The sequence below is a fragment of the Vespa crabro genome, chromosome 1 (assembly GCF_910589235.1).
Source record: "Vespa crabro chromosome 1, iyVesCrab1.2, whole genome shotgun sequence".
In the NCBI taxonomy this organism is placed as follows: domain Eukaryota; kingdom Metazoa; phylum Arthropoda; class Insecta; order Hymenoptera; family Vespidae; genus Vespa; species Vespa crabro.
Genome location: NC_060955.1, coordinates 18484758 through 18509757, shown reverse-complemented (window position 1 = coordinate 18509757; position 25000 = coordinate 18484758). Strand labels below are relative to the sequence as shown.

The 25000-nt window shown below is 29.3% G+C and overlaps 4 protein-coding genes and 1 pseudogene across 7 annotated transcripts in view; 3 read left to right on the top strand and 2 right to left on the bottom strand.

Moving 5' to 3' along the window:
* The first annotated feature begins 1567 nt into the window (after positions 1 to 1567).
* Positions 1568 to 4344, top strand: LOC124424048 (very-long-chain 3-oxoacyl-CoA reductase-like). Of its 2 annotated transcripts, XM_046962547.1 has the most exons (5): positions 1725 to 1756; positions 1959 to 2071; positions 2760 to 3132; positions 3277 to 3620; positions 3737 to 4344. In XM_046962547.1, exons 3-5 carry the CDS (start codon positions 2761 to 2763, stop codon positions 4002 to 4004), a joined length of 984 nt encoding a protein of 327 aa, XP_046818503.1. In that variant the 5' UTR covers positions 1725 to 1756; positions 1959 to 2071; position 2760; the 3' UTR covers positions 4005 to 4344. The 2 variants fall into 2 exon arrangements, with proteins under 2 accessions (XP_046818495.1, XP_046818503.1); XM_046962539.1 differs by lacking the exon at positions 1959 to 2071 and having other exon boundaries at positions 1568 to 1756.
* A 140-nt stretch (positions 4345 to 4484) lies between these two features.
* Positions 4485 to 6911, top strand: LOC124424064 (annotated as a pseudogene).
* Positions 6912 to 12473: 5562 nt separating this feature from the next.
* Positions 12474 to 14439, bottom strand: LOC124423560. 2 transcript variants are annotated; one of them, XM_046961413.1, is made up of 4 exons: positions 14292 to 14439; positions 13889 to 13939; positions 13533 to 13806; positions 12474 to 13245 (listed from the first exon to the last, which is right to left on the bottom strand). In XM_046961413.1, exons 1-3 carry the CDS (start codon positions 14382 to 14384, stop codon positions 13579 to 13581), a joined length of 372 nt encoding a protein of 123 aa, XP_046817369.1. In that variant the 5' UTR covers positions 14385 to 14439; the 3' UTR covers positions 12474 to 13245; positions 13533 to 13578. The 2 variants fall into 2 exon arrangements, with proteins under 2 accessions (XP_046817369.1, XP_046817359.1); XM_046961403.1 differs by having other exon boundaries at positions 13550 to 13806.
* Positions 14440 to 15752: 1313 nt separating this feature from the next.
* The window catches only part of LOC124431339 (elongation factor-like GTPase 1), a 54583-nt gene continuing 45335 nt past the window's right edge, over positions 15753 to 25000 (top strand). The window contains exons 1-3 of the mRNA XM_046979125.1: positions 15753 to 18866; positions 18966 to 19088; positions 19169 to 19317. Of these exons, the coding sequence (XP_046835081.1) occupies positions 16351 to 18866; positions 18966 to 19088; positions 19169 to 19317 (2788 nt within the window). The 5' untranslated portion in view covers positions 15753 to 16350. The remainder of the gene's footprint in view (positions 18867 to 18965; positions 19089 to 19168; positions 19318 to 25000) is intronic.
* The window catches only part of LOC124431374, a 27862-nt gene continuing 22189 nt past the window's right edge, over positions 19328 to 25000 (bottom strand). For both annotated transcript variants that reach the window (XM_046979233.1, XM_046979226.1), the window contains exons 3-6: positions 23914 to 24168; positions 21535 to 21685; positions 20881 to 21003; positions 19328 to 20793 (exon numbers count right to left, since the gene is read on the bottom strand). In XM_046979233.1, the coding sequence (XP_046835189.1) occupies positions 20681 to 20793; positions 20881 to 21003; positions 21535 to 21685; positions 23914 to 24168 (642 nt within the window). In that variant the 3' untranslated portion in view covers positions 19328 to 20680. The remainder of the gene's footprint in view (positions 20794 to 20880; positions 21004 to 21534; positions 21686 to 23913; positions 24169 to 25000) is intronic.

The window sequence follows — 25000 nt, the reverse complement described above, 5'->3', positions numbered from 1 at the left end:
AATACATATGCACGTCATTTATTTTTTATTTTTCTTTTTTTTCTTTTCGTATTCTTATTCTAAAAAAGTAAAGCTTGCAACTATTTTTCTTTTTCTCTTTATCCTATAAAAATAACACTTCTAACTTGTTTCGTAAAATGATGTATTCTGGTTACATAACATATTTTCTTCTTTTTTTTTTGTTGTTCACGTGATCATGTACGTGATTGAAAGATTAGTAAATTTTTTTGAATATGCTTTGAAGGACGTTTGGGATCGTAACGAACTAATGATCTTTTTGTTGTTTATTTTTCCTTCTTTTCTTTTTCTTTTTCAGTTTCAATTTATTACAACTTATATAATTTAGATTAATTGTGATATTAAAGAAAGTAATTATTTCAAATTTTTGATTAAAATTACTTTCATTATCACCGTCGATTCACAGTGGTACTAATCAATTAGAAAAGTGAATAAAACTAGACTTTACAAAATGCTGGAGAATTCCCAAATACATGGCGCTGAATACATTGACCTACTGCCGGGAAGATAGAAGTCGGTTAACCGTAAAGAGAAAGAAAGAAAGAGAGAGAGAGAGAGAGAGAGAGAGAGAGAGAGAGAAAGAAACCAGATTGCCAACGGTATATATGCACGTACACATTTATGATACATATCCACATCTTTTACGATTAAACTCAATTAATCATTCTATTCGTATTCCTTATGATTCGATTTTATTCGATTTTCATCATTCGAAATTAAGCAAAAAACTCGTTTCAATCGACTTCTTATTATGAAATTTTAATGTATTCACCAAGGTTGAAGTTATATATATAAAAAGAGAAGAAATAATATAAAATAAAATAAAATAATAGAAAAGAAAAGAAAAGAAAAGAAAAAGAATATAAAAGAAGAAGAAGAGAAAATACGGGGAAAAAAGATATGTGCAAGCAACACTTAGAGAAACAAAGCCGAGAGGCAAATACCAAAACTACGGACAGGTGTCCTGGTTACCCATTTCCTGAAAAAAAAGAAAAACCAGAAAAGAGTGAGGGAGAGACAGAGAAAGAGAAAGAGAGAGAGAGAGAGAGAGAGAGAGAGAGAGAGAGAGAGGAAAAAAAAAGATATTAAAATGAAAGAACTATCCTCGTGCTCGTTTTTCGAAGATATCGAAGTCAACGTCGATCGACGCTACATAGTAGCCTAATTTCTCAATGAGAGAGAGTGGAGAGGAGAGAGAGAAAAAGAGTGAAATAGAAGTAGGAAGTAAAGTATGTCGGAGAAAGAACAACTTACTATTACACTCTCTCTCTTTCTCTCTCTCTCTCTCTCTCTCTTTTTCTCTTTCTCTCTCTTTATCTATTTATCTATCTATTTATCAATCTATCTATTAATCTATCTATCTATTTATCTATCTATCTATCTATCTATTTTCATTTCATTCGATAGAAGAAATAATAAGAAAGAGAGCTAGTATATGATGTGGATAGCAAGAGATAGGAGAGGGGAAATGGCGAAAAGCTATACTTGATGACTTGAGGGGAGAGGGGATAGTATAACCGTGACATTGCGCGCGCGCATTTCTGTACACAGTCACTGCGGTTCGTCGCATCGATCGTGTTCCTCTACTAACACCCACTACCTACCTTTATTCTCCCTCTCTTTATCATTCTTTTTCGTTCTTTCATTCCAGTAGTTAACTTTACTCCTTCTGTCTATATTTCTCGCATAGTCGATCCACACTTCCAACACGAAAGAGATCGGTGTGTCCATTATCAACGTACGTTTCATTCTACTTCGTGCAAATAAAAGTTCTTCTGTCAAAAATATAGACAAGTTATTTAAAAGTGTTGTTTTACGCGTGTGTCTTGTGTTAATTCTCTCTTACTCTCTTTCTCTTTCTTTATCTTTCTCTTTTTCTCTCTTTCTCTTTGGATTTGTACTGATTATATTTTTTAATTGTTTCTGTTATTCTTTCAAAGAGAGAGAGAGAAAGAGAGAGAAAGAGAAGAGATCGTACGAAATTTTTATATAAAATAAAGAAGAAAGGACGTTCCTTCGGAAGATTGAATGTCATTAAGTTTGATTGTGATAGGTGAGAAGAAAGTGAGAAAGTGTATCTCAATATGAATTAATTCAGGGAAAGTTGAACTCGATCGCGCAATTTTTACTTGTCTTATTTATATGATTCTGTTAATAAATCTAAGTTTATTTTCTTTTTATCTCGATATTTCATAAATTTGAATTAATATAACATTCTAATGATAATAATAATAAATTACGTTGTTGAGCCGCATTTTCTCTCTCTCTCTCTCTCTCTCTCTCTTTTTTTCTTTCCTTCAATTTTACCCTCTTTATCTTATTTTTATTTTTTATGATTTTACGGTGAACTTTGAAACAGAATTTTCAATCAGATTACTACAATTATAATCGTATCATGTAGATATATACATGAGTGAATACTTCTTATTACTAGTCGTCTGTTGATATTTTTTACTTAACATCTGTTCTACTTAACGATCGCAAAAATATCAAAATTTGTTATAACGGTTAAGAAAAAAGTCATTATAATTATATGTTACAAATGAATCTTTATAACAAGAATAAACTCGTATATAGTTTATAGATCAGATATATAACTCGAGTTTGTAATCACTCTTATCGCTATGACTGGCTGATAAAGCTATGATGTCATAACAATTTTATAAATATTCTAAGTTTGTTATCATACGAAGATGATTGATTACAATAAAAAAGAATTTGAAAACGTAAACGTATTTTAGGATGTTAACGTGTTGGGAAAAAATCTCATTGGTTGTTCTGACTGCTGTGGGCCTGAGGATTTTAATAAGAGGAGGACTTTTGGCATGGAAAAAATTATTGGCACCTAATCTAGGCTTAGGCGTAGATTTAACGATTCAAGGTAGATGGGCAGTAATCACAGGTGCAACTGATGGACTTGGGAAAGCATTTGCCAAGGCTCTTGCTAGTAAAGGTCTTGACATTGTCCTAGTATCAAGATCACTGGCAAAGCTTAAAGATGTTGCAACCGAAATAAAAGAAAAATATGGAGTTGAAACGCGTGTTGTTGAGGCTGATTTAACCGAAGGTCAAGCAATCTATTCAAAGATTGCTAAAGCTACGGAAGAACTTGAGGTATATATATATATATATATATATATATATATATATATATATATATATATCCAGCCTGAAAGGAAAATTTTACGTATGAATTATAGAAAATAAAAAATGAGAAAAATAATAGGAATTATTATAATAATGCGAATGATTTTACAGGTTGGAATTTTAATTAACAGCGCTGGAATGAGTTACGAATATCCAGAATTTCTCACCAATATGCCAGAAGAAACGCTAAATAAAATATTGCAATTAAACGTGGCTGGTCTTACTGGTACCACTAGAGTAATTCTACCAGGCATGATGAAACGACGAAAGGGTGTCGTAATTAATATAAGTTCGGTAACGGGTGATATTCCAAGTCCATATTTGACAGTTTACGCAGCCAGTAAAGCTTACGTCATTAAATTCAGCGCCGATTTAGCTGCGGAAGTAGCTCATAATGGTGTCACCGTACAATGTATTATTCCTGGACCCGTTGCTACTAAAATGACCAGAATCAAGTGAGAACGTTTATTAGTTTTTCATTATTTTATCCCGATTGAACATTTTTTTCAAATGTATTCTTTGACGATTATTCAAAAATGTAATACATCTATAAATTGGCTTTTTTTTTTAGGAAACCAACGTGGATGGCACCGACTGCTGATAAATTTGTCGAGGCTACTTTGAAAACTGTGGGAATCGAATCTTTAACAACTGGATATCCTCCGCACTATTTAGTGTACGGATTTATGAAAACTTTGACATGCGTGTGTGAGAAGGGTGCAATGTGGTTAGTGACCAGGACGATGCTCAATCTAAGAGGACGTTCTCTTCGGAAAAAGACAAGGGAACAGAACCAAATGAAAGAGATTCCGCAACATGATAATCTCCTCACAGAATAAATTCCTAAAACTAATCTATTTTCTCATTTATTACTATCGTAATTCGTAAGATATCTCTTATCATTGAAATGATGAGTGCTTTTCGTCGGTTATATATACATATATACAATTTTCAAATTAAAATTTTTATGAAATTTTTTAATTTAACAATAAGCTGGATTTATATAATTTTATTTTTTGGTTGTATTGGCGATCTTTTTATAATCTTTCCATATATTTTTTCTTGTTTTTTTCTTTTCTGTTAAATACATTTTGCCATATACATTTGGTATTTACGTATTTATACAAAATATGTTTCATAGTAAAATAAATATTTTTATTGTTTGATCTAAATGCAAAACAATTTTATTTTTATTTCAAATCTTTTCTCCATTTCCTACTTACATTTTTTTCTTTTTATAATTGTAACAAAGATTATACAAATTATTTATTCTCCCTTACTTTTTTGTTCCCTCCGTAGTCTTACTTCGTTTAAGTATAGTTTTAGTATAATAAAGGATAAAAGAAAAATAAATAAAAATAAAAAAGAATAATTTATTTTATGACAATAATAATTTTTTCATATAATTTAAAATAATTGTATATGTATTTACAAAGAAATTAATTCGTAAATATTCATTCGGTTAAGTTTTCGGTGAATTTGCATTTTATTAAACATGAAAAATGTAACATACCCTTTTTCCTTTATATAAATATATAAAATATAAATTACACAATTAATCCACTATTAAAATTATATAAATTATACATTCTTGACATGAATCGAAATATTGATTACTTTGATAATTTTTGAATAAAATTTTGAAAAGTCATGGAATATTGATTACGAATTTTGAATCTTAATTGTACATATCACTTACCTATCTACATGATACTTCCTAATATAAATACAATCGATCGTTGTCGATAGGTCATATATAAAGTCCGGTTTAAAGCTTACAACTTCAATGCAATGACTTGTTGATTTAACAATAATATTACAAAGAGTTAATAAACATTCTTAGTCTACTATCGTATCAGTAGTGATATAATATAATCCGTGTCCGTACATGTACAAAATTGTAAAACGTAAACAAAAATGTTAAAGAAACGGGAGAAGATATCTTTGATAATACAGATTTTTTTCGTTTTAAGGATATTTATGAAAGGAGGTCACTTTGCATGGAAGAAATTATTAGTACCTAATCTAGGATTAGGCATAGATTTAACAAAGCAAGGAAGATGGGCTGTAATCACAGGCGCAACCGATGGTATTGGTAAAGCGGTCGCAATGGCTCTTGCTAGTAAAGATCTCGATATTGTTTTAATATCAAGATCATTGATAAAGCTCAAAGATGTTGAAATTGAGATAAAATAGAGATATGGAGTCAAGACACGTATTGTTGTGGCTGATTTAACCGAAGGTCAAATAGTTTACTCTACAATTCTTAAAGCTACGGAAGAACTTGAAGTAAGATCATTTATTAAAATTCTTCGAAAGAAATTAGCATTTTAAAGATTTTTCAATCTGTTGCTAATGAATTTTTTCTCACATATATTTTTAACTTGCTGTTGAAGTTAGAATAATAAATATGAAATCTTCGACGTTCTTACATTCTAAAGTCCACACTGAACGTTTCTATTGAATAACGGAATGAACAAATATATATCTTTCGTCAAAAGAAAATTTTATGTTAGAATTGTTCGAAAAAGAATGGAAATAATAATTAATAAATTCTGATAAATTATGATAATGATTTTACAGATTGGTATTTTTATTAATAATGTTGGAATGAATTCTGATTATCCGGAATTATTCATCAAGACAACAGAAGAAATGTTAAATAAGATATTGCAATTAAATGTGGTTAGTCTTATCAATATCACTAGATTAATTTTACCAGACATGATGGAACGAAAAAAGGGGATTATAATTAATGTAAGTTCGATGACAGGTATATTAGATGTCCATATTTAACAGTCTATGCAGCTACTAAAGCTTACGTCATTAAGTTCAGCGCTAATTTAGCTGCAGAAGTAATTCAGGATGGTATTATCGTATAGTGTATTGCTCCTGGACCAATTGCCACTAAGATGACAAAAATAAGGCAAGAATGCTTATTATTTTTTCATTATTTTATTCCAATCGAGTACTTTTTCTTATCGTATTCTTTGACGATTTTTCAGTAATGTAATACATTTATGCATTGACTTTTTTTAGGAAATCAACGTGGATGATACCAACTGCTGATAAGTTTGTTGAGAGTGCCTTGAAAACTGTAGGAATTGAATTGCTAACAATCGGGTTTTTATCGCATTATTTTATTCACGGATACATAAAAATATTAACATACGTGTCTGAAAAGAATACAACCAGATTAATGGGCAGGATACTGCGCGAAAATAAAAAACGTTTTCTTCGAATAATGATGAAAGAGCAGAAATAAATGAAGAGATAACACAATTCGACAATCTCCTCACGGAATAAATTCTTAGAATTAATCTCTTTTCTCATTTATTACTATTCTAACAATTTGTAAGATCATTTCTATCATTTAAATAGTATTACTTATTGTCGAATGTACGTGTATTTTTGCAATTTTAGTTTTCTTCAAATTTTCATTGTTTTAATGGTGATAGATAATTGCGGAGTTTGAACAAAAAATGTTTATTACTTTTACGAAGAACTTTGCTTTACTTTTACTTTAACGAAAAGCTGGATATATAAAATGTACATATTTCATTTTTTTATTGGCAGCAATCTTTTTATGATCTTTTCACGTTTCTTTTTTTGTTTCTTATTTTTTTTCTATTATAAAATTGTAATACTTTTTAAATATGTACGTAATCATACAAAACGATTGAATAAATGCTGTTATCATTTTTTACAAATGAAAAATATAATTTTATGTTAATTTTAAAATATCCTTCCGTTTTCTTTGTTAAAAATATTATTCAAATTATTTATTTTCCCTTACTCTTATTTCCCTTATTTCTTGTTTATTTTTCTTTTTCTTTTTTCTCTGTATAAAAAACAAAAAAGGAATAATCTATGACACCGATAATTTTTCTGTATGAAAAACAAATAAATGTATATTTATAAGACAATTAATTAATTTGTAAATATTCACTAGGCCATACATCCGATATTTCAAAGGAGATTCGTTAAAACCTGTTTTACTTTTTTGGGTAAACTTGTTTTTCAATAAATCATTTGAATTTTTCTCAGAACTATATTGTCAGGGATTAACAATTAAAACGTTTAGACAAAAAAAATTTTTAGATTCGATGTTACTAATCGAATAACGTTGGATACGCAATTGAAGAAGATCAATTATCCATTCACCTCACATCCTTCGTACTTACGAATGCGGCAAGTAGGATAAGTAGAATAAAATCGTTAGTCCTCAGTTGTTTAAGAAGCAGCAGAGGTAGTCGAAAGTTTCTAAAGTTGGCATTCACAATAAGTTGTATCGCTCTTCGACGAAATAAAACAGTTGATTCAAATGATCAAATCAAACGAACTTAATGCTGGACTGATGGGTGGTCACATGACTTTCCACGTTGTTGCTCCAAGATAATCACCTGTTTTTTAAATGTATGATCATTAGTCACAGATTCCTTAAGCTTCCTGAAGTTATACAGAAATCCGAGGTTTGGAAGGATTACCTAGCTAAAAAGATTAATGTTTGATAATCCTACATCAGAACTAAATCCACGTAGCTTTTCGGTCGTAGTTTAATTATCAATATGTTAAAATTACGGATACTTTTACCTATCTAATGCATTTTTTAAACTTTCCAGGGTAAATAGTTAATATAATGATAAGTGTTTTGAATGGTTAGAATCGCACGCTTTTCAAAAATCAAAATGAACAACAGTCATTTAAGGCTGTTCTTCCAATATCAATTAAGGGTTATGTGTGACTTCAGCGATTAGTGAAAAAGAATGAACTAAAAGGACGTTAAGAGAATTTTATCCTTTCTTTCGATTCATTGTATCGATTTAGTGCTTTTTTCCATATCACGTACGTGCTCTTCTTATCAATTTTCTTACGACCACAACAATTAAAAAGATTTTTTCCATCCATGTCAACATCTTAAAATATGTTTATGTTTTCAAATATTTCTATATGTTAAAACATATAGAATCACAATTGATCGCATTTGTACAATAGGGAACTAAGAACGTTTGTCAATTCGCTGTGGAGTCACTACAAGATCAATATTTTTTATTTTATCAAATATTAACATACTTATATTATCATATTTATATTGTAAAGTCACATATTTTAACATGACTTTTGAAATAATCCATAAAAGCCTATACTAAATTTTTGTTGAATAAACGATACTTCATAACTAGAATAATGCTGATAATGCACTAACACCGTTGGTATTCGGTGAATATTTTTAATATCATATTGACGGAATTAAACAATTGAAACTTGTCGCAACTCTTATGCAATCTATTTCTTCATTATGAAAATAAACATGAAATCCGTAACATTCCCTCTCCATGAACAAACTTTTGTGATTATTCGTATCTGGAGATATTAGATTGGAAGATACGCCAGTCAGGCCAGATTGGCCGTCATTTCCGGCAATGTTTCTACCAAATGTTTTGTTTATATATCTTTTAATAATCAAGGTGTTTCGTTAAAATTTCAGGATTTCTGTAGTGTTCCTACATAGGAAAAGTTGTGGAAAATGATCTTGCTTATATTCAGTCTATACAATACATTGCGATCAAGTTTATTCACGTAATGAACTATCATTTTCCCTTAACCCTAACGCTTAAATCTAATGAGCCCTCACCTAGCGATACCTCGTCCTAACCATTTTCATCCAAAGAAAAGTATGTAAATCCATCCATATATCCAGTTAATTGAAGTTCCCATTCTTTCTTTTATTCAGAGAAGGGTTTGGAGAACCCACCCTCTCAGCCTGTCACATACATACCATGTTCGAACTCATATAAATTCCTCCGTTCACTCACTTACTACGTTTGTACAATATGTTAAGTTACTACGTTTGTATGTGTATACGTTTGTATATATACATACCATTCGTTGCCAAGTCATCGTCTGGTTATTTTTCATAAGCTTATCTACATCTATTAAACTTATTTAGAATAGCCTTGTATATTATTAGCACAAAACTTACCCTGCCACAACAATGTAATAGACTACTGAAGGAGATCCATGGGTAATGATGGAATTATTGAGCAATATGATGAATAAATAATTGAAAAAATAAATATATTTCGATAAATTTAAGAATAATAAATGTTTCATTTTAATTTTCATTTGTTTATACGTATAAGGATTATGGATTGAATTTATTTTTTTAAGATATTAGTCATTGGATTTTGTTCTATTATTTAATCATTATCATGGGTTATTTATTAAGGCATGTGTTCCCCGGAATATTTCTTTTAAATTCTTTCTTTCTTCAACCGAGCAGATTTTTTTACTGATCAATTATGAATTTTTACAAGTGGAAGTAAACGATATTCTGAAGCAACATTTATTAATCTTTTTGGTATTTGATTCAAAACATTTGTTTCAAGGTTAACGCAAATTTTTATGAATCTGATAGACTGAAATTACTTTATATTATTTTTAAAATACTTTATTTATATTTAATTCGTAACAACATTCTACGAGAAATTCTTTTATAGACAAATATATTGCAAATTTATCAATTTCCTCTCTTTAAATAGTAGCTATTATTTCGCGATTTATTAAAAATTTAACGCTATTCGGAGGTTGAAAAACGCTGCATCAAATTTTTTGCCTGTTGCACAATAACACTGACAATATCCATGACATTCTTAAATTTCTCGCTAAAAGTATTTCCTACATCAGCGAATTGGCTTGGAAAATCAGACTCTTGTGACATTTGATTCATATCTACGTCACGTTCAACCTGTAAACATGTAATTATCAATATTGACTAAAAATTCATTAAATTATTAATTAAATTATATTGAACAAATAAATTTCTTTATTACATACTCTCTTATCGGTCATAGTTTTCTCTTGATTTTGCGACTCTGCTTGATCAAGCTAAAATTCATTTTATCATTACATTTATTATATTATATTATTATGACGTATACTTATGTATATATGGCATATAAATATAAGTTGAAGTTTAGAGGATTCTGATAGGGGAAAATAATTTTGGCTAATATGAATACTCGTAATTATTGCAAATTTTACCACAAGAATGAGTTAGTATTACTTACTGTCAACATTAGGCACAGGCAAGCGACAATAATGTATTTGATCATGTTCGCTTCTTCTTGTTTTTTCTTTTCAGTCCGTATTTCTTTTTTTCAAAAAATTGTTACATTCGCTTTTATATAAACCTTAGAAATGATGCAATTTCGTCACGCTAGAAGAATTAAAAAATTGAGATGTATATATATCTTTTTACAGGAAACCATCAACTTTTATCTCTTAGTTTATTAAGTTTATATAATTTTATTTTAATTTTACGAATGTTACAGTACTTGTGATAAATAATATTATTTAAATAATAATTACTAGAATAATTATTTAATTGTATATGGGAATCAATTTCAATAAGAACATTGTTAAAAGTTTTGTGAAAGATTTAATCGTTCTTACGATGACATGTTTTTTCGTTTTACTATTCTTGTTTTTGTTAGCGACGTCGAAAATATCGATTTAAATTTTTATTTCGTAATAAAATTATGTGACAGGAAATTTTGTACAATTTTATTCGTTGAAAATAAAATAAGTAACAAGGAAAATGTCCAATTGTTAGCGATTCACTTTGTATAGTTTACTTTTCTTTTATAATCTTTCCGTATTATTTTTCTTGTTCTTTCTTTTTTCCTTTTTTTATATTAATAAATTGTCATTAAACCTTGGGTATATATATATATATATATATATATATAGATCTTATCTAACTTTATATATCTATATTTATATATCTATATAGATCTATGTAGATCTAAACCTAGATTTGATACTAATAATTTCTTGCCATTATCGAAAAGTATTTTTTTCGATATCCTCAGGCTGATCTAAACTACCAAAGATATCTTCTCGATGAGTACGTTTATCGAATCGCTACGGCGAAACTAATTTATCAATTATTCGTCGATTTAAAATTGCATTACTTATACAAAATAAAAAGAAACGGATAAACCAATTCTATCTCTTCTTGCTCAAGTTGATATATAAGCGATACAAAAGGAAAAGAGAAAATAAATTAAAGAAAGAATTTTCGAAAAATTAATAATAATTAAGAAAAAGAATGATAAGCAAACGATTATAAAAAGAAGATTAATCAGAATGTATATATAGTGACACATAAATGATAGTTCATTACGTGAATAAACTTGATTGCAATGTATCGTATGGACTGAATATAAGCAAAATCATTTTCCATAATTTTTCCTATGTAGGAACACTACAGAAATCTTGAAATTTTAATGAAACACCTTCATTATTTCGTAGGATAGATAGATATTAACAAGAAATAAATTAAGGAAGTAAATATATAATAGTTAAGAAAATAAAAGAAATATTTATTCTCAAATTTTAAATATGTAGAATAAAACAGATGAAAATAATAAAATAATATTTATTTTCATAATGTTTCACTTTTTATAAAACATAAGTGTTTAAAAGATACTGGCGTAGTGTAGTTTAAAAAATGCTGAGTTTATGTATTTAACGAGACGATTAGTTAATAACACGATGTTCGCTATTGTACGTGTATAATAGATAGTCCAAACATATGTAAAATTTAAAATACATTAACATATTTGAGAATATTGTCATACTGAGAGAAAACTTTTTTGTCCTTGTTGACTGTATATAAGAATAAATATAAAAGACTTCCAAGGTTAAGGAAGTCTTTTGTCATGGAAGAAATTTTTAAGTATCTACTTTAAATTTAGACGCAGATGTCATATATTAAGGAAGATGGACAACAATCACAAGTACAATCAATGATATTGGTAAAGCATTAGCCTTGGCTCCTATTTGTAAAGGTTCTCGATATTGTTCTAGTCTCAAAATCATTAAAAAAGGATGAAAAATGTCGACACCGAAATAAAAGAAAAATATGAAGTTTAAAATGATATCGTCGAGGTTGATTTAATCGAAGGTCAAGCGATTTACTATTGGATCTCTAAGACTATGAAAAAAACTCGAAGTATTTATTAAAATTCTTTATTAACATTTTTAAAATGCATCAAACTTGTTTCTAATACATTCATTCTCATCCATATTTCCAACTTGTTGTTAAAGTTAAAGCAATAATTGTAAAATATAAAATTTTACGTTTTTATTTTCCACAGTTTACGCTTATGTTTATACTGAATGAAAAAATATTGTTCCAGATTAAAACAGCAAAATTTTATTTTACATAACTTTCACGTTCGTAGGAAAGGTATAAACTTCAATGAAGACAATGATGGGAATTATATTAATGATGCTAAATATTCTATTCTCATTTTAATTAACAATGCTGAAATGAATTTTAATCATCCTGAATTATTTATCGAAAGGCCAGAAGAAATGGTAAATAATATATTGTGACTAAACAACATTGGTCTTGCCGATATCATAGAATGATTCTATCGGCTTGATGAAACGACAGAATACTTATAATTACGACAATGACAATTTTCTTTTTAAAACAATTTAAATAAATAATTTTAAAAGTAAATTTTCCTAAATTCTTACTTAAATATAAACATTCACTTCATCTAAAAGTTACTTATTTATAATTTTTGATGTTAGTATTTCCAGTAAACATAAATTTATTGAATCTTAAAAGTCATTATTTTTTCTTCTTTATGTGTGCATTTAATTTATTAATCAATACATCAGTGCTAATAAAATACCAGTTATGTAATGGAAACTTTATTTGACATTACGTAACATCGGCATGTAATATATGAATATTTCTAATTTTTTACACATTTATTCATATTAACGTTTCGATTTAAATGATAATAATTAGAATAAAATTTCTATTTAAAGGAATAAAATTTATTTAATTTGCAAACTTTTATTCGACTATGTGTCCCTTCATTAGAATCTAGTGCATAATATTTTATATATTTTATGATAATACATATGTATATATATACATACATATAATACTAAATATTCTATATATGTATAATACTGAATAAATTTTAAGGCGTACCACATATAAGATAACGTTTACGATGCATCGTCCATCAAATTTCCTGTTTTCAATATTCCCTGGAATCGATATTAACATATTTATTTCGTATTTTTAATAAATATTCAAAAAATTCTACGATTTCACGATAATAGCGCAATCTAAGAGATTTCTACTGAAGTTAAATAAGCTCAATTGATAAAAACAGAGTCACACACTTTATCGACAGAGTAAATAGAAAATAAAAGAATTATATATATATATATATATAGAATCTTAGGAAAGAACATAAAATTTTCTAATTAGCAATTTCTGATATAATTTCTATTTTAAAAGTCTTCGAATAATATTCAATAGTAGTACCTACTTGTTATGATAACTTACTGTCATGATGCGAGTGATTACATCACATTCTATTGTTGCTCTGAACTACGACGACGTCTTGACTTATTCATTAGATCTTTTGGATTTGACAATCCATCAGTTATACCATCCATGATATTTTTCATCCCTTTGTTAAATTCATTGGGAATATTAACGAGTTGTGCTGGGATATTAGCAAATTGTTCTGGGATATCAGCAAATTGTCCTAGGATACTAGATCCTTGCGGTATTTGAGTCATATCTACGCTACGCTCAACCTACAAATATATAATCACCAGTATTAATAAAAAATTCATTAAATTATTGAATATTGAACAAATAAATTTCTTTATTACGTACTCTCTTATCGGTTGTAGTTTCTTGTTGATCTTGCGATTCTGCCTGACCAAGCTAAATCAAAATTATGATTGAAATATCAACAATATAGTATTGTTATATTATAACGTATAAAAATTGTATATTTTCTTTTTTTTTTCATTAGATTTAACCATTTCCTTTTCGATTTTCAGGATATTTTTGGAAAGGAACTCATATCCTTTTACACAACTGATACTGTATGCCGGGTTGCGTTTATTACTATGACTAAAATTCACTTTATATCTATGCAAATTTTTATATGTTATATATGCGACATATGAATATATGGAAAATATGGAATATATGGAATAGAGAAAATAATTTTGGTTAATGTGAATATTCGTATTATTCCAAATTTTATCAAAATTAATTCAATATTACTTACTACAAACATTATGCACAGGCAAGCGACAATAATGTATTTCATCATGTTCGCTTCTTCTTGTTTTTCTTTTCTGTCCGTATTTCTTCTACTCATAAAAACGTTATACTCGCTTTTATATAGAGCTTAGAAATGATGCTATTTCGTTACGCTAGAAAAATTAAAAAATTAACATTTATATATATTTCACAAGAAATCATTGATTTTTATCTTTAAGTTTATTAAGTTTATATAATATTTTTATTTTTGCAATGTCATAGTATTCGTTATAAATCAAATTATTTAAACAATTATTACTAAGATAATTACTTAATTGTATGTGGGAATCATTTTCAATAAGAACATTGTTAAATGAAAAACGTAACTAAAATGATTTAATTGTCCTTACAATAGCATTTGTTTTTTCGTATAATTACCCGAGATTGATCTTGTTACAATCAACGATGTAGAAAACATTGAAACAAATTTTTATTACGTAAAAGAATTACGTAAAAGAAAAATTATTTTCTTACAATTTTTTTATTTAAAAATAATATAAAACTTTTATAATGAAAACCCTTTCCAGACGATTATTTAATAAAATTATTAAGTTTCCAAAATAATATCTTTCATTATTAATATTAATTTTATCGTTGTTTATCGGTACGTAACGCTATACTTTTTCGATTGAGAAATTTCGACTACAATATCAAAGAATTTCCAGCTAATGACATCTAAATTCAAATGAACTCCTAGAGATTTCAGAGTTAATTCCTTTATATTAATCAATAGAAAATTATAAAACATAATGAAAAATTATATTTTCATCTATATATATATATATATATATATAAACGAAAAAGAATCTATCACCCAATCGTACTAAAAGATGTACATTTGACTATGTAGGTACTGTCATACTTTCTCTCTTGAGAAATTACGACCTGTAGTACAATATCAAAGAATTACCTGCTAAGTACACCTTAACTCAAATTAACTCCTATAGAGTCCAGAGTTCTTTATGTTATTCAATGTATAATTATAAAACATAATTACATACATATGATTAAATTCAATTTGTAATATTTCTTGGAATATCACTTAATTCATTAAAACATATGAGAAATTATATTTTATATCATATAAACGAAAGAGTATCTATCATGCAATTGTACTAAAAGAAATACATTTGACTATATTGGTACCATCATATTTTCTCTATCGAGAAATTTCGACTTGTGGTGCAATATCAAAGAATTTCCCGCTAATGACAACTAAGCTCAAGTTGACTCCTATAGATTCCAGATTTAATTTCTTTATGTTAATTAATATATATTTATAAATCATAGTTATATACATATTATTAATTTTAATTAGTAATATTTCTTGGAGTATCTCTAAATTCAGTAAAATATATGAGAAATTATATTTTACGCAATCGTACTGAAAGATGCACATTTGACTATTTATGTACCGTCATGACCCTTAAAGTCTTCGCGTCTGTGGGATAGTTTCTTGTCGCATTTTGAAGTTCGAAGTGGAAGATGCTGTGATTGATTAATACTTCAGTTGTGTCGAGAATCAGAAAGTGTTTCTTATTATTCTCATTGGAAGCAGATTGTTTGTATCATTGAAGAAAGTTACGGCATTATCGTTTTAATGCATCTAACCTCAAAATTGTTCAAGTGTCAACCACGTTTTTCTAACATTGATTGCATGTCGGCCACGTACAACGAAAAGAAAATTATTCGTTCGCGCTCGTCGTGTGCTTATCTATCGTTTTACAGTTTGTATTGGCGAGTATGCTTCATAAGACAAGAGCAATGCCAATCGAACGACGATATACTCTTGTGTTTAGCGAATATTGTGCATTTTGGAACGAAAATAAAGTGAAATAGTATTTACTATATTTACTATATTTTAGTGCATTGGGACTTAATTTGTTTTCGAAAATTAGATCTTTAATTTATTCGTATACATTATTTTGCATAATTATTTTTGTAAGTACATATAGTGTAAGCAGTATATGAAGCAGGATATAGCTAGTACCATATATTATTCTTTTTTACATTGATTATAAACAATGAAGCTTGTAAACGCTGAGAAGCTCTGCGAGCTACAACAAGATCCTAATCGTATTCGTAACATTTGTATACTTGCACACGTTGATCATGGGAAAACAACATTGGCAGATTCTCTCGTTGCAAGTAATGGTATTATCTCTAATAAGCTTGCTGGCAAGCTTCGATATTTGGATAGTCGTCCGGATGAACAATTAAGAGGAATTACTATGAAATCGAGTTCTATATCTCTTTATCATGTTTATAATACCACAGAATTTGTGATAAATCTCATAGATTCTCCTGGCCACGTTGACTTTGCATCAGAAGTTTCAACTGCTGTTAGATTATGTGACGGCGCTGTTATTGTTGTTGACGTTGTAGAAGGAATATGTCCCCAAACTCGTAGTGCTCTTTCTATATCTTATGTCGAAGGTCTCAAACCTCTTTTAATCTTGAATAAAATTGATAGACTGATAACAGAGATTAAATTGTCACCATTGGATGCTTATCTACATTTGACACAACTTTTAGAACAAGTTAATGCAGTGATGGGAGAATTATTTGCTAGTGATATAATGGAACGTGAAGAGAAAGAACAGACCAATGTCTCTACAACTGAAAATGTTATGGAAAGAAATTTAGCTGATTGGCAATCTATACTTGATGATATAGATGATTCTAATTTGTATTTTTCACCAGAACAAGGCAATGTTTTGTTCACGAGTGCTGTCGATGGTTGGGGATTCAGCATTAAAGAATTTGCACAATTTTTTTCTACAAAATTAGGCTTCAGTGAAAAGGTTTTATTGAAAACACTTTGGGGAGATTATTATTTAAATGGTAAGACAAAAAGAATATTGAAAGGTGCTCAAGAGAAGGCAAAGAAACCTTTATTTGTACAGCTCATTCTTGATAATCTATGGTCTTTATATGAAACTATAGTTGTTAGAAAAGATAAAGATAAAATACCCTCTATAGCTGAGAAATTAAATATTAAATTAACGACAAGAGACTTAAGGCATACGGATCCTAAAGCACAGTTACAAGCCGTGTGTTCTCAATGGCTTCCTTTAGCTCGAGCATGTATTAATATGATATGCGAAAAAGTACCAGCACCTCATAGTTTATCTAGTGAAAAAATTGAACGTTTAATCAGTGGAAATACTAATTTTTCTACTTTACCTGCGGAAACACAACAACTTAAAGAAGCATTTTTAGCATGCAATTCTTCACCTGAAGCACCAGTAATTGTATTTATCTCTAAAATGTTTCCAATTGAACGAGATTCTTTGCCAGAAAATAAGATGAAACCCTTAACGGCAGAAGAGTTGGCGCAAAGAAAATTAGCTGCTAGGCAGAAACATGCAGAAATGTTACAACGAGAAAAATCAGAGGAAAAACCTAATGGAGAGTGTATAGATAATTCAGATAAAAAGTCTGAGGAAGAATCTGCAACGGATAATGATACAGCCACTTCTTTAATAGCTTTTGCAAGAATATATTCAGGTATGCTTAAAGTAGGGAGCGAAGTCTATGTCCTTGGACCAAAACACAATCCTGCGAAAGCTTTAGAGTATCAAAAAGCAGGAGAAGATATAGCTGCAATGACGTTGAAAGATTTACATCCTGGAAGACATATTACTAAAGTAACTATTGAAAAATTGTATTTATTAATGGGAAGAGAATTAGAACCTATCACCAAAATTCCTTCTGGTAATGTCTTCGGTATTGGTGGTTTAGAAGCACACGTATTAAAAACTGCAACATTATCCACTACTATAGTTTGTCCATCCTTCTCCGAGTTGACTTCTCTTGCAGTTCCAATTTTACGAGTAGCATTGGAACCGAAACATCCAAATGATTTACAAAAGCTTATAAACGGTTTGAAATTACTCAATCAAGCAGATGCATGTGCCATAGTACATATTCAAGAAACCGGTGAGATTATTTTGAACACTGCCGGTGAAGTACATTTGGAAAGATGTTTAGAAGATCTAACATTACGATATGCCAAAGTTGAAGTCAATGTTTCTGAACCTATAGTTCCCTTTAGAGAAACGGTTGTACCACCACCAAAAGTGGACATGGTAAATGAAGTTATCGAGAAGAAGACAGAAGAAATAAATTTAGAAACTTGGACGGTAAATCGACAATGTTGTTTCGAAATCGATGCTAAACCACTTCCAGAAAGTGTAACGAAATTATTAGAAAAACATGCGGATCTATTGAAATGGATGGATCAACATTTTAGCAAATTCACGAAAGAGAAAGAAGATGCCTTACTTGAAGACTGTTCCGATCTGAATGAATTATCTATTCAGGATTCAACCATGTCGGATAAGCAGCAAAAAGCAATTGAAAGCTTTAAAAACGATTTGATGATTGCCTTTAAGGAAGCTGATTGGAAGATAAGTTTACAAAATATATGGTCGTTTGGACCACGAAAATGCGGACCTAATATTTTGTTAAACGAGACGGATTATAAACATCGTAATTTTTGGGAACGACAATTTAAATCGATCGATCCACGAGTGTTGTAAGTATTCATTTCAGTGAAAAATTATTTCCAGTCTAGATATTAAGATTCTCTTTTTGTCATGTTATAACAAAAAAAAAAAAATATTATCATTTTCAGATACGACAGTAGTATGGTTAACGGTTTTCAGTTAGCTACACTCGCTGGTCCATTGTGCGAAGAACCAACGATGGGTGTTTGTTTTGTTGTCAAAAAGTGGCAGATATTTGAAGACGTAAACAAGTAAGTTAACCCATTCATTCGATATATGTATTTATATTGTATTTAAATTTTATTTTATATTTGTTTCGTCGTTTTTATAGTGAAAGTGGAAATCTAAGTCAAGGCCATCTTGGTGGTCACTTAATGTCAGCGTGTAAGGAAGCTTGCAGAAAAGCATTCAATTTAAGACGTCCACGATTGGTGACACCGATGTACAGCTGCAACGTCTTGGTTAATTCTGATGTCCTTGGTGAGTGATAATTAACAGATATGTTAATATATATATATATATATATATATATGTATATGTATATGTATATATAATTTACAAGTTCAAAGTTGAACGAACGCATTGATATTTCAGAATACTTTTTATCGTACACTCGTACATAAAATAATCGAAAGTTTGATCTAATCCTACGTTGATTTCACGTAGAAAACATATTTTCATAGTTTATGGCCACAGAATTTTCCGCAGGCGTTTAAACGTACCTATATCATATTTTCTTATATATATTTTTCTTTTTCTTTTTTTCTTCTGGAATTGTTTCGACGTCAGGTCTCGATACGTTTTTTTAACGTTAATTAACGTTAAATTCGTGTTGTTGCGATCATAGATTAATTGCGCGCGATGTTTATATATCTTAAATAATTCAAGAAAAAGCAAGATCACATTATACAGTCGAATATGTTTTTATCGCGCTTAATTGGAATCTGTTAGATGACAGATAATAATAACGATAATCGATTTCCTATACGTGCAATTAAGCGAATTACCTACCTCACTGATGATTTATAATCAATATTAGATTTTTTCCCCTTACGCGATCGTCTTTACTAACAAACCCTTTCATTTCGATACTACCTTAATAGATAAAACTTACCCGTTGGATTAGTATAACGAGCAGGGACGATATCTTATCGTAATAATAGTAGCATGTAGTAGTAGCAGATTATTAAAAAGCTACTCGTTTAGAAACTTATATATATATATATACCTATATATCTCGTAATTCATCATAAATTTTCAATCGTCTACATATATATACATATACATACGTATATATGTATGTACATGCGCTCTTATAATCGAAATTTTGTCGTGAAATTTTATAGTCATTGATTTTTGTCTACATTCGTTAAATTTAACCTCGACAAAGAAAGAAAAAAGTTAGAAATTAGAAACGAAGGAAAAAAGTGAAAAAAAAAATCTACGAGCTGATTCTAATTCACCTGGCTTTAACACCAATCCCTAGCTTACGGTATCTAACTTAATGAATAATATAAATATACGAGTATTGTACGCTAAAAGATAACGCGGACAAGGATGATATCGTAATAAATAAAGATGAAATGAAGCGGTGTATATGGATGGTTTGATTTAAAAGGAAGAAGAGAAAGGAAAAGAAAGAGATAAAGAAAAAAGAAAGATATGCGTAGAGGAAAGAGGGAGAAAGGGTGGACGATTGTGAAAAAGGATAGATCAAAAAAATCGAAAGAGAAAGAGAGGGAGAAAGAGAGAGTAAGAGTGAGAGAGAAAAAGAGAGAGAAAGAGAGAGAGAGAGAGAGAGAAAAAGACGAAGAGCGAGAATAAAATTCGAACTGATCGTAAATCACTCCCAAACGGCCATCTTCATCAATTGATGAACTTTATCCCAAGGAAACTCTAGCTTATCATCTCTGCCGAATAAAAATCTTTCGGTATTTTCCTCCAAGTCGTTAAAACCTGTAATTTCGTTAACTCGAATTACTTCGTTGTTCAATTAAAAATAATATCATAATAAAAAGTGAAAAGAAAAATAGAAAAACCAACCCATAAGACTACGTATATGTCGTAATGGTCGGCCTCTTCTATTTCCTTGCACACACATCATTCCATAAACACGAATTCCTGGTACACTTGCATAGGTCGGTTGATCGTGACTCATGGGACCCTCTGCAACATAACATATATATATATATATATATACATAATATATTTATATATATTTATATATATACATATATACATAAATAGAAAATGTTTTATGAACATGAGATCAGGAACACTTGCTTCTGAAGTTACAACGATTCAAAGTTATTCTGCAATGGTTGGAGAAATTATTGCGTCAATTTCTATAGGAGTAATAAACTATGTTTTTTTTCTTGGTTGCGTAAGGAATGCAAGTCAAAGGAAGGTTAAAGAAATCACAAAGAATTTAGAAAATAAGAAAAGCTTGACGATTTAACGTTATAATTTCTTCCAACCATTGCGGGAAAATTTTGAAATCGAGTATCATAACTCTAGAATCAAGCATTTCTGATCCCTATGATCATAATACATTTTCTACTTGTTTAAGTCTCCAGAACTTATTCCCAAAGTTTGTACGGACCATTATGTTACACTTCGTATAATACATTTATAAAATATTCTTTCAATCAATGTGTTTATTTTTTTATTTTTTTTTTTTTATTATACTTTTCATACCAAGTATATTCGAATCCGGACATCGGCATATCACCAAGTAGTGAGACTTTCCGGTTCGTGTATTTTGAAGGGCTAAAAGAGACCAATCCCTTGGAGCTCTGCATTCTCGCATTTCAGCAACTGGCTCGCATGTTTTCACGAGTGTTAGAGCCTGAAAGATTATCGATTATTTTATTTTATTTATTTAGTTTTTTTTTATTATTATTATACAAGTTTAACCCTTTGCACTCGAAGTTTTTTTTCATTCATATTACCAACAACTCGAAGCAATTTTAGTGAAAAGATCATATTTACATGTAAATTATATACGCATTAAAAGAAAAGTCATCGTTGTATGTTATTATTTTTTTAATTGTTTATGAATACAAATGTTATGATATATAAAAAAAAAAACAAAAAATTATAAAATTATTACATTTTGTAATCGTCCAAAGTGTGATACCTCTCGAAGCAATTGCCAGTATGTAATCTTGGCTTTTCTAGACAGGTATCACAAAAATAATGGGTCTGCCGTCTTTCGCCCGGAATTTGTCTGCTGTTATCGAGAGCATAATTATCCGCGAGCCGTCATTTGTTACCAAAAGCGAAATATCCTATAAATAGTTCTTACGATTTGTTTTTGTCCTTATGTTAAAAACTGAAAATTCTTTGCATTGTCTCCGTAGCGGAGCCCTCGTGTTTGAAGACAAATTTTAAATGGCTCCGTTCCGGAGCCCTCAAGTGCAAAGGGTTAAAATATCTAATTGATAATAGTATCTAATAGAAACTGCATTCACTGATCGAAAAAAGTTACAATCATTATAAGTAAAAGAATTGGATTAAACAACCTCGAAAGAGGAGTAATTGTTTTTTAAAATCACGTAAGAACTCACGATCCACCTTGTACTTAAAATTAAAATATATTGAAAACTTCGGATAGTAGTAAATAACAATGAATATCGTGTTGATGAAATGAAAAGAAAAAAAAAGAAAATAATGATAATAATAATAATAATAATAAAATATAGATACATAGATACATACATATATGTATAAGTATGTGACTTCGAAGTTACATGACGTTATGGAGGGTTAAATAAAAAATAAATAAATAAATAAAATAGAAAGAAAGAAAAAGAGAGAGAGAGAGAGAAAGAGAGAAAGGGAGGAAAAGAGAGAGAGAGGGAGAGGGAGAGAGAGAGAGAGAGAACAAAAAAGAGAACACGTGCGTTCGCTGCGGTTTCTTAGCAGACGAGTTACGTTTGGCGAGGTCGTTACACCGGTTGAAAGTGAGTGAACGTTTCTTGCGAACGACATGCCGGTTTTCTACTTCTTCCCTTATGTATGTCCTCCTCGAGTTTCGCGAAGGCACAACGTTGCATCACTAGAGAGAAACTAACTATAAGAGAGATGAAGACGAGTAGCAAGAGGGCATGAGGATGAGCATGAGCACGAGCACGAGTACGAGTACGAGTACGATCACGAGCACGAGCCGAAGGCATTCTCGACAACCGGTAACCGGAATCTCCCGCTCATTATCCATACGGAATTGCTTCGTGACGACGAACGGGAATTCTTTTCGTTTAATTAATATGTATCGAGTAATTGGCGCGCTTGTACTTGGAAATATAAGGATGGTTTCGATCTTGATAAAACATTTATCTCATCATGATGTTTCTCATGAGATTAAATTGATCGTATAGATATAGATGCATATTTTACATTTCTCTAATGATAATAATAATAATAATAATAATAATAATAATAATAATAATAATAATAATAATAATAATAATAATAGTGTTAATGTAGTGACAAATAAATTATTGGTAATCGGAGAAAATAATATAATAATGAGATTGGATTTTGAATTCTTAGTTTGCGTTTAAATACTGACTGTGAGATAAATTTAAGAACAGTCCAATAATAATAATTATTATTATTATATTGTATAATCATTTCAGTATTATAAAAATAATAATATAATATAGTGTGTGTATGAGTGTACATGTGTAATGATTATTATATATAGTATAATAATATTATATAATATGTTGTATTATACTAATTTTAATATTAGTATAATAATAATACTTTATAAATTATATTAAGTATATTATACTATATTAAAATTGGTATATTTTTATATTATATAATATTAATAATAATATTAAATAATTTAAATAATAATAATGATAATAATTATAATCGAAACTTTTGTCTTTGATTAAAATAATAATTATTATTATTATAAAAATAATAATATTATTATTGTTATTATTTTAAGTGGAAATAAAAGCGAATTCGATTTTTCCTAAGATTCGAGAAATTCTCTGAGCTGAATTCGATCTCTTAATTAAATTTTCTATACAAAATGAATTAAGATAGTCATCTTATTACCTTGGTACGTGGATCAGTTACTAGCTCAGTCGTGTGATGATCGTCGCTGTCAAGGGAAGCGCTGCAAGGGTCGCGGTAACGTCCTGGACAGGCGCAAAGCGGTTGAGTGAAGTTCAATCGCACGTAGACGGCATTACAAACTTGTTGGACCGCACATTCCGGAAGCAAATAAATGTGTTGATTGTGAGGATAATAATGATACTTGGTGGGCTTCGCCAATGCCGCGCTTGCTCCTTCCGGCAATCGTACTCCTGTCTGCAAAATAGAATGCCGTTTTAAACGAACGTCTTTGAATTTTAATGGCGTTCAAATAAACGTCCCTGTCTTTACAAATGATTAATATGTATATATGTATATGCACATACGTATATCGTATTAAGAATTTCTTTTTGTTGTTGTTCATTTTCTTAACTAACAAATAGAAAAAATATAAATCCTTGAATTTTTATATTAATACATATGCAAGTAATAATAATAATACATATATATATATATATATATATATATATATATATATATAATTTATAATTATATTGTAATTATGATTATAATTAAATTATATGTTACACATTATACATATAATAATATATTACATATTATAGTTTAAATATAATCGTAATTACGACATAATTATAATATATATTATAATATTAATTACATTATATTTTCATATGTCCCAATGTAATGTAATTATTTAAAATTATTATCTATTATAATATTCCTTGAATTATTATCTATATCTATTACTTGAAATATTTAATACATAGACCAATCGTATTTTATCAATTTTAATCAATGCAACAATATTCTTGAGCGGGAAAGAAACAAACAACGTCGCTTGCATGTCGAACGCCGTTAAAACGATCTAAACGTATCTATACATTGGTACCGTAAGCAAATATCGTTGAGCGTGTTAACTCGACGCGTTGTAACCATTATAACGGGGCTTACCTCTTTGGGGAGACATTGTTTCAAAGCGCATAGTAAGTACTTGTCTCGAGTGCAAAAAACAAGGCAACTATTTTGTCGAGTGGAATCCGAATCGTATTAGTTCTCTCTTTCTTTTTCTTTCTCTCTCTCTTTCTAT